The sequence below is a fragment of the Diabrotica virgifera genome, chromosome 10 (genome assembly GCF_917563875.1).
Source record: "Diabrotica virgifera virgifera chromosome 10, PGI_DIABVI_V3a".
NCBI classification, from domain to species: Eukaryota; Metazoa; Arthropoda; class Insecta; order Coleoptera; family Chrysomelidae; genus Diabrotica; species Diabrotica virgifera.
Window position 1 is genome coordinate 104,219,738 of NC_065452.1, and position 10,791 is coordinate 104,230,528.

At 32.1% G+C, this 10,791-nt stretch overlaps 1 protein-coding gene across 1 annotated transcript in view; it reads right to left on the bottom strand.

Moving 5' to 3' along the window:
• Positions 1–10,191, bottom strand: part of LOC126893432 (protein FAM8A1) — a 32,603-nt gene extending 22,412 nt beyond the window's left edge. The window contains exon 1 of the mRNA XM_050663622.1: positions 9,830–10,191. Coding sequence (XP_050519579.1) covers positions 9,830–10,130 — 301 coding nt within the window. The 5' untranslated portion in view covers positions 10,131–10,191. The remainder of the gene's footprint in view (positions 1–9,829) is intronic.
• Between the last annotated feature and the right edge of the window lie 600 nt (positions 10,192–10,791).

A 10,791-nucleotide genomic window follows, 5' to 3' on the forward strand; every position in this document is an offset into this window, starting at 1 on the left:
AAGTACCAGAGTTATTTTTCAATTTTCTGGTATATTTTAAAAAAATATAGGTAATTGTTCTGTATGTGAGTCAAACTTTTTTCAAATTGCTGACAAACAATAATAATGACTAAGTGCAAGGTTGTACTTAGTCATTCATATTCACATTACACATTAAAAACTGTGCCATCAAACATAAACAGTGGAGCAACATAAAAGTAAGTAATTGATTGACTCTAGATTAATTTATACCATTCTTGTTAGGAATATTATTTGTAATCTGAAATGTTTGATAAGTTAACTATAATTCGTTTCCTATAATGTAAGATGAGTTGTTATTGTTTTAATAACACAAAACTTTAGTCTTATTTGAAGTTCTAACACAGAAAATTTAGAAAAATATTTATAAAATAAGGACCTCTTTAGAAAAAAGAAATTTAAATTTTTAATAAACTGAATTAATTCTTATCAATGAAATGTTAATAGATGAACTATTTGATAAATTCAAGATGAAGAAGCTGCAATTTTTTATTTTTAAAAGAAAATATGATACCTTATAATTCCTTGTATTTTCTAAATTTATTTCCAGTTCTTTTAAAAATGACTACAGAACAAAAATAAAAACAAAATACGAGCAAAAAAATAGAAGTTTTAAGAGTGGTGGGAGGACTTTTTTATTGACAATAACAGCAAAACATTATGTGTTATTTGTAATTCTACAGTTCAAATTATAAAGTTAGCAATTTACATCAACATTGTGAAATCAATCATCCTCTGTTTTCTAATCAGTATCCACCGAATTCCACATTAAGATCAGATAAAGTTTTCTAAAATCAAATTTAAATAAACTAGTAAATTTTGAAGAACTTTAGCTAGAATAAGGCTAATAATGTGAAATGTGACTGAAGCCAGTTTTGTTATTGACTGGAATATTGCTTGTGCAAAACGCTGGTAGAGATAGGGGGAGTTAATTAAAAAAACTTGGAAGATGAACTTAAAGCTTTGGATCCAAATAATGCATCATTGTATAAAGTTGTTTTGTAAATCCCATCTCGAGACACAATCAAAAAATTAATAACTGCATCATTTCTTGAAAATAATTTAAGTGATGATTTAAAGATCTATATTGTATTTGTCTTAGTCCTTCACGAATTGACAGATATAGATCTTCCACAATTGGCAGTTTTCATGTTCTTTTTTCACCTGACTTCGTTGTTAAAGAAAGAAATGTTAGATTTAGTGGTACTTCAAGAATCAACCCGTAGTATAGATATATGCATTAGATGCCATAATGAAAACTTTTGATGTGCCCCTTACTAAACTTGTAAGTATTGCAACTGATTGAGCTCCGGCAATGCTGGGTAAAAAGGCAATCTTATTGGGCTTTTAAGAAATATTTTCAAATCCCATAATGCATACCTATACGCTGCATAATTCACCAAGAACATCTAACATCTCGTTACAAAATATTTAAAATATCCTGATGTTATGAAGAGAGTGATACATATTGTAAATTACATTCACACTAATGTAAACAATCATCAACAATTCACAAATTTCCTTGTGGAATTAAAGGATAAAGAACTTTCAAATGACATTAATTTCTTTTACAATGTTAGATCGATATCTCACTACAACGTATTAAATCTATTTGTAGATTTGTTTGATCCCATAACTGCATTTCTAAAAGAAAAGGGAATAACCTATTCAAAATTAAATGATGACTGAAATTCATTTTCCTCGAATTAAAAATTTTTTTTCCAATATTCAAGATTGACTTCAAATATTTTAAATTGTCTCTTGGTTTTTAGGTCAACAAACATCTGGACAATTAGAATTAATAGAGATGCAAGAAAATCAAGCTCTACGATTAAAATATAGCTTGACGCTGATTAACGAATTATGGAAATTTGTGCCAGAATGGAAGTATTCTATAATTGTGTTCAACATATGAGGCATTGAGTGCAACAAGGGCGAACTCGCCATTGGAGTTCACCCTTGTTACACGCATAGCCTCATATATAAAAAAATATTTGTAACTTTTAAAATTCTTATTTGTGAAGTTTACTTGGTACCTAAAAAGTAATTATGCATTACAGTAGAAGCTCTTTATTCGAGGGATATATGATAGGTCAATATGCTACTAATATAAAAACCGTGGATATGTTCCTAGATGACAAAATAAAGATGAAAATACATAAAAAAAGTCAGTTTAATTGAAGTTTTTGACAATAAATATTTATTAATTACATATTATCATTAGGTTAAGGCAATGGTTTAAAGTTAAAGAATTTAGTAATTTTCTCTTGTTTGACAGTTTTTAAAAACTCATTTAATTCAGAGTGATATTCAGCAGTGGCATTAGCAATTTGCCTCTTAAAAAAGACTTTGTCCCATAGATATTTTTCAAATTAAATGTCACGTTTCCAGTGATTTTTCAAGCTTCTTCTTCTATGGTTGATGAATTTAACATTTCCTCCAAGTCGGTTTCAGTCAAATCTTGTGATTCAAGCAACTCCTAAACATCACTTGATTCTATTTCACTTGCAATTTCAGCAATGTTTGCAGTTACAGTTTAAACTTGCATAGATTCTTTCTCATATCTTGCAGTCAGAACAGGCCACAGTTTTTTCCTACATGATTTCAATGTGTATGGTTTCAAACCTTGCAATGATTCTTTTATGTTTATGATGCATTTTGCTATTTCAAATTTCTTCCAGCATTCCATAACATTCATATCAGGATCACATTCCATATTATTCAGTATCATTTTGAAGGTTCATCTACTGTAAGAGAGCTTAAAGGTCTTGATTATTCCTTGGTCTATAGGCCTTTGTATTGGTATGTAAAAATGTAACTTTTATAATTGTTTCAAGTTCGTGAGGATGACCTGGGGCATTGTCAAAAATTAGAACTGTTCCGGAAGAACAGAAACAAAACAATCCCGGAATTAGTCACAAAAAATAGCACTTGTAATCCATACTTTGGATTACAGTGCAGTTTTGTCTGCATTAAATACTTGCTCAGGTGTATATCCTCCACCAGCTACTAGGTTCGCAGATTCTTCTGGATATCTTTCTGCTGCAGCAGTGTCTGCAGATGAAGCTTTTCCAGTGATCTTAATGCTATACAATGATTTAAAATTTAAATTGCCTTAAATTGATTGAACCAATCTTCCGAAACTTGTAATCCTCTATCTGTACATTCATCACCACCACCAGGTTTTTTAAAATGTGCGGAAAGGTGTTTTGCCATCTCAGGGACCATTGGATCATTCAGAGGCACCCTTTTTTGGTTCAGGTCTGGTGTAGTTGTAATAAGGTCAAATTTTTTTATTAGACCACTTGCTGACGTGTTAACAAAGGATACCGAATGTGTTTTATTTGATGTACCGATTTGATCTGTGCCCTTATTCTTGAATCGAGAGAAAATTTTACTACCCACTAAGCTAACTCGCTTTTCTACTCCTTCATAATTTCTCTCGATTTTAAACAATTGTATTCTTGAATAGGGGAAGTAGAAAGCGAGGAGAGAAATTGAGAACAGTGTTGCCGGGTCTTTGTTGAAAATTTCAACCAATCACAAAAGGTAATTATTGGTAAATGACATGATACTGTCAACCTGATCTCCATTTGTTATTTGTTTACATTCTTCTTCAATAAACAGTATGAAGTTGAAAAGTGGTTAAAAGTTGAGAAAATTAATCTAAATAGGATTTTTATTTTCAATTATTTATCTAACTACCTAACCGCCCTGAACTTGGCACCCTTAATGATAGCACCCTTCCAAATTTTTAGAGTTCTGAGCTCTTTTTGAAGAGTTCTATAGTTCTCGCCGGGGTGCAGAAAGAGTTCTGCAGTTTAAATGCCGTTTTTTTTTTAAACAAATTTTGGGGTGCCAATTTCAGGCCGCATCCCTTTTGTGCGGAAGGGTAGTTCCAGGTGCACAATTTGGAAGAAAATAAAGAGTTCTAGAGTTCTCAATAGTTTTTTTTAAGAGTTCCGTCATAGTACGCGAGTTAGGGGCATTTGAAAAAAAAGCGAGGATTTGCCGCCGCATGCGTATTGAACGATACTTGAGAATTATTATAGTTTAATATTATTATAGTATAATATTATTATGGACTAAAAATAGCTTTTCATGGAGCAAATCGAATCAAAAGGAGCAAAAAAATTTGTAAGACAATATTAACATTTAAACAATCGATGCATATTCCCTTTTTTTATCAAAGTGTACTAAAAATTTAATGTATATTGAATCTCGAATTAGTAATTATTTACATAAGAATTTTTGTCTTTAATTATACAAGTTTATGAATAATTTATTCATAATTCATAAACAATAAATTAGAGTTGTTATATTTTTGTTAACCGCCCTGAGCTTGGCACCCTTAATGATAGCACCCTTCATGAATCAAAGGATTATTATTAACCATTAAACTATATCTGCATATGTGGTTCATCTTTCTTAAAGAAAAAATATTTTTTGCCTCCTTTTTATTTAATAAATACTTCAGAGCAGTATTTGACGAAAAAATTAAAATTTTACAAGAAAATCGCGATTGGGCGTTGAAACTCAACAGTACCCTCCAGAACTTGATTGATTTATCAACAGAATAACTCTCAAACTTCATAACCAAGGGGCGCCATGTAAATAAACCCCTGTGTAGTTTTCAAGCGCTTTCAGACAAAAAATTAAAATTTTGCAATAAAACCATGATTAGACGTTAAAATTCGACGGCACCCTGCAGAACTCTTGTGATTTATCACAAACATCACTTTTGAACTACAGAACTCAAGGGTGCTGTGCAAAAAAAAACACCCCTTATGTAATTTCAGAGCGTTACTGGACGTGAAAATTAAAATTTTGTGTTTTAAAACACGATTGGACGTAAAACTCAGTACCACCCTGCAGAATTCTTATTATTTATTAATTATGTCGCTTGTTAACCTCAGAACTCGGGGGTGCTGTGCGAAAACACCATCGCTCATGTAGTTTCATAGCGCTGTGGGACAAAAAACTGGCAATTTCGTCGTTTAAATGGTGATTGGAGATTGGAACTCAGCAGCACCCTCCGGAACTCTTTTTAAAAATCAAATATGTCACTTTTGAACATGAGAACTTAGGGGTGCTGGGCGAAAGAGCCACCCCTTATGTATTTTCAGAGCGCCATGGGACAAGAAAATGGCAATTTTGTCGTTTAAATCGCGATCGGACGTTGGAAATCAGCAGCACCCTCCAGAACTCTTGTTATTAATGAAACATGTCACTTTTGAACATGAGAACTCGGGGGTGCTGGGCGAAAGAACCACCCCTTATGTAGTTTCAGAGCGCCATGGGACAAGAAAATGGCAATTTTGTCTTAATATTTATTTCCTGTTTATTCATGTTGAAATTCGCGCAATTAGCATCCTGTTTCAATGAATTTATGCTAGCTCAATATTAAACAAGTACAATGAATCAGTTCAATAAATAAAGAAGGAGGGTACACGTTGATTGTCAATCTGTGAATGTGGACTATGCTACTCTGCTTCTGCTGCGTTTTGGTTTAAATTCGCTTATGCAGCATTTCTTATTAATAAGAAGTACTATTAGTTTGATAAAAAAAAATTTCTTCATATTACTGATTTATAATTATATTGATTTTAATATTTCATTTTTCCATCCATGTTGAAATTAGCATAATTTAATAAATTATGCTAATATAAGGCTATTTTTCATTTTAAACTGATTCTGCTGGCTTAAATTTAGGCTGGCACAAATTCATTAATTAATGCTGTAAATTAAGCGAATTTAAACCGAAACAAGCAGAATAATAATATCAAAGTCATATTCTCAGATTGACAATAGATGAACTTTTTTTCATTTTAATATGATTCTGCTGGCTTAAATTCAGGTTGGCACAAACTCATCCAATAAAAATGCTCATAGAAAAGTAATTTTTATGTTATCAAGCTAAAATTCATCGACGTAGCACAAACAGTTTCATAAAAAACAAAAATTGTGCATTGTTTTCTGTTCTATAAATAATGACTTCAATATTAATTGTTTGTTCATTGATGTCAAAATTCGCGCGATTAGCATCATTTTTTCATGAGTTTGTGCTAGGTTAATATATAACGAATTTAATGAATGAGGTCATTAAATAAAAAAGAGGACACACGTGGATTGTCAATCTGTGAATATGGATTGTCAATCTGTCAATCTGTGAATATGCTCTTACTACGTTTTGGTTTCATATTTTACCAATAAGGAGTACAATTACATAGTAAAAAAATAGTCTATTGTGCACCGTTGAGGGAAAATATGAGTTTTGCGTTTTATGGACAAAGTTGAACTCCGAGGCGAAGCCGAGGTGTTTTCAACCTTGTCCAAAACGCAAACGAGTATTTTTCCTCAAGGTGCACATACGATTCTGTCGACGGGAGAAAATGCGAGTTTGAGCGGAGCGAAAACGAGCGTTTTCGATCCGGAGGCGTACAAAAAATATTGCATTAATTTCTGATACTTAATTAAAATTTTTTTCTTTATATTTTTTATAATTTCCAGTATCAGCATCCTTTTTTAACGAGGTTGTTCGAGATTAATATCAAACCAGTGCAATTAGTATAACAAATAAAAAATAGAAAACAGGTTACACGTCGATTGGTCATTTGGGAATAATGACTCTACTACTCGTAAAGTAGTGCTCATTTTAGTTCAAATTCGCTCATTTAGCATTCTTTTTAATGAGAAGTACAATTAGTTTAATAAACCAAAAAAATGCATTATCTATTATTGATTTGCAAATATTTAGTATAATATTGTATTTCTGTTTATCGATATTAGAGTTTGCATAACCAGCATCCTTTTTCAAGGAGGTTTTTCTAGCGCAATATAAAGCTATTACAACCAGTTTAATAGATAAATAAATATGTTGTGCATCGATTGCTCATCAGTAAAAATCGATTCTAATATTCTTTACGTGCTCGTTTTCGTTTACATTTGCATGATTTTCATCCTTCCTAATTTATCTTGAGCTAGCACAACTTGCGACATTTTCACAAATATTAATTATTACAAAATGACGATTTTTGAAGGTAATAAAATAGTGAATTGCAATATTTTTTCGTTGCTCAAGCTCAAAACTTAAACTCTATGTTTTTACGGAATTTCTCATGTGCCTTCAATAGCACAGTGGGTAGCGCTCTTCGCTATTTTCAGTTGTCGCGGAGGTCCCGGGTTCGAATCCCGGGAAAGGCTTCAGAATATTTTTCTGACACAGATTTCATGGAAAATGAATCAAAGGATTATTATTAACCACTAAACTATATCTGCATATGTGTTTCATCTTTCTTAAAGAAAAAATATTTTTTGCCTCCTTTTTATTTATTAAATAAAAAGGAGGCAAAAAATATTTTTTCTTTAAAAAAGATGAACCACATATGCAGATATAGTTTAATGGTTAATAATAATCCTTTGATTCATGAAGGGTGCTATCATTAAGGGTTCCAAGCTCAGGGCGGTTAACAAAAATATAACAACTCTAATTTATTGTTTATGAATTATGAATAAATTATTCATAAACTTGTATAATTAAAGACAAAAATTCTTATGTAAATAATTACTAATTCGAGATTCAATATACATTAAATTTTTAGTACACTTTGATAAAAAAAGGGAATATGCATCGATTGTTTAAATGTTAATATTGTCTTACAAATTTTTTTGCTCCTTTTGATTCGATTTGCTCCATGAAAAGCTATTTTTAGTCCATAATAATATTATACTATAATAATATTAAACTATAATAATTCTCAAGTATCGTTCAATACGCATGCGGCCGCAAATCCTCGCTTTTTTTTCAAATGCCCCTAACTCGCGTACTATGACGGAACTCTTAAAAAAAACTATTGAGAACTCTAGAACTCTTTATTTTCTTCCAAATTGTGCACCTGGAACTACCCTTCCGCACAAAAGGAGTGCAGCCTGAAATTGGCACCCCAAAATTTGTTTAAAAAAAAAACGGCATTTAAACTGCAGAACTCTTTCTGCACCCCGGCGAGAACTATAGAACTCTTTAAAAAGAGCTCAGAGCTCTAAAAATTTGGAAGGGTGCTATCATTAAGGGTGCCAAGTTCAGGGCGGTAACTACCTATATGTATCACACTGTAAGCTCTCATTTATAATACTGTATTATAATAGTAATAAATAATTTATTACGATTAATTTTGCCTCATTACATATTTTTTTCCAGTTTCACTTCACAGGGTAGTTAGTTTAACCCTTTCAATGTGGCGTTAAATAGTAGTGAGTTGCACTGTGCTGCCATGCTTTGTTTAAATTAAAAGCTAATGTGATGAGAGCAGATGGCATCAACACCCAACAATAGAGCCAGAAACATTGGTCACCAATTCACTGTTGATAACTCTACCTTTGAAGTGGTGGACAAATTCACATACTTAGGCTCCCTGATCACCAAGGAGAATGTCATGACTGAAGAAATCAAGCGAAGGATTCCTAGCAAACAAATGCTATTTTGGACTGAGTAGACATATGAGAAGCAAAAATTTGAGCCAAAAAACAAAAATAACCATATACAAAACCCTTATACAATCAGTGTTGACATATGGATCGGAGACATGGACCATCTCCAAGGCAGATGAAAACCTTCTGATTATATTTGAACACAGAATCCTGAGAGCAATATTCGGTAGCATCTGTGAAAATGGTATTTGGAGGAGGAGGTACAACTACGAGGTATACCACAGATATAAACATAAATTTGGTGGTGAAGACATAGTATCTCTTATAAGAATAGGAAGACTAAGATGGGCAGGACATCTAGCAAGATCACAGCATAACAACCCTCCTAGAAGAATCCTTATGTCACAACCTGTGGGAAGTAGAAATAGGGGTAGGCCAAAACTTAGATGGAAGGATGGTGTAGATGAGGATGGGAGAAAAAAGACTGACTGACGTAAAGACTTGGGAAGGTCGAGGCTCTTTCATAGGGCTGTAGCACCGTTGATGATGATTTTTGTATTTTATCAAAAATAAACAAAGTGCACTGGTGCACTTTCTGCATTGAAAGGGTTAAAAGCAAAAAACATAAATTGAATATTAGGAAATTTAATTTAGTTAACCCACAGATTGGTTAATTTGCTGAAGAGTAAATTAACTGGTGCCCATTTTGGTTTATTCAGGATCTCTATCTGGTTTTATTTATTAACTTTCTGTTTTATTCTTCCAGCTCCCACTCCTTCACAACCAAATTATTTTAGAAAGAAATCTGTTTTAATTTTATTCCTTTTTTCTGTCTCTCGAATCCCACCTTCTTTGTGTCTTTTGTCTCTCTGGGGCTTACTTAGCCGGTGCTATATTATATTCTTCTTCGTTTCTCCTTTCCTATTCCATACTTTATTTCAAATTGCATAGGTACTAACATTGACTATATTTTCTTTCCAAAGCAGAGTTAGTGTTGCATTATGTATTGTTATTTTCGCTCCCATTTCCAATCTCTTACATATTGCCAACAGATGTTACTCCCTTGGGGAATGACATTTCTCTCACAGATTAAGAGAATTTTTTTCAAGAATATATTTAACATTTTCGGTTTTAGTGAGCCACGCCTAATTTTACATCACTTTCTCTTACCATTTCTACTCCCTGGAATTCAAGAATAAAGGCCCTGTAAATAAAGAAATTTTAGGCCACCAATAGAGGAATTGGATCGCATTTTTCCAATCTGCAAACAGTGAAAACGCGAATGAAGAAAGCGCGAACAAGGAGCTTTTACTGTATAGATTCCCACAGGACATATGTGATAAGAATAGTTGCATTAATATATTTAACAATCCCCATTATTTACCTGCTTGAAACAATGGTTGTTGGTAATTGCCATTTGGTGTAAAACCAACTCTTTGCCTTAAAACATTTGGCTGATTTTGAGGTTGAAGATTAGCAAAAGGATTTACAAACTGTTGAAAAGAATTTTCTCTGACATTGCCCAGATTGTAGGAAAATCCTGCACATACATTGTAATGCCATAATCTTGCTTCATCTAGCCACTTCTTTAGTTTCTCAATGTATTCTTCTCTTTCTTTTTTTTCTTTTTGCATTAATTGTTCATAATCTTCCTGATCCTTAGAAATTGTATTTATATCATCCATATTTTTATTTTCCTATTTTCACTTTCATAGTCTGACTTTGACGTTTACATTTTGACAGGCTCACCTCTTCATCTTCACAGATAAAAGTCACTTTAAGGTGCCATAGTCTATAGTGCTCAGCAGTTCTAACTTTCTTAGAGCAAACAAGTTTAAAAAAATAACCGTTTATTCGTTGGAATAAATTAATTTTCTCGAGAATGGACGATTTTGAAAAAAAAATCCCGAAACAGGTCAATTTTTATTTTTAAATTGCAACGTTTTGGCATATATATCATATTAGTGACGTCACCCATTTGGGCGTGATGACGTCATCGAAGATTTTTTTAAATGAGAATAGGGGTCGTGTGATAGCTCATTTGAAAGGTAATTCAATTCTCTACTTAGTAGTATAAATATTAATATAATTAATTATACAGGGTGTCCAAAAAATTTTTTTTAATTAAATTTATTGATATGAAAAGAAGAATCTGTGTAATTTATTTAGTTTAAAATACATTTTACTGCTATCAGAAAACAGGAAAAAATATTTATTTGATAAATAAATATTGTTTTTTGCTTAAATTCAATATTAAAGCAGCCACCCATCTGCCTTTTGAAAGTGTGAACATTAATTTAAGCGAAAAACAATGATTATTTTTCAAATAAAAATTTTTTTCTGATT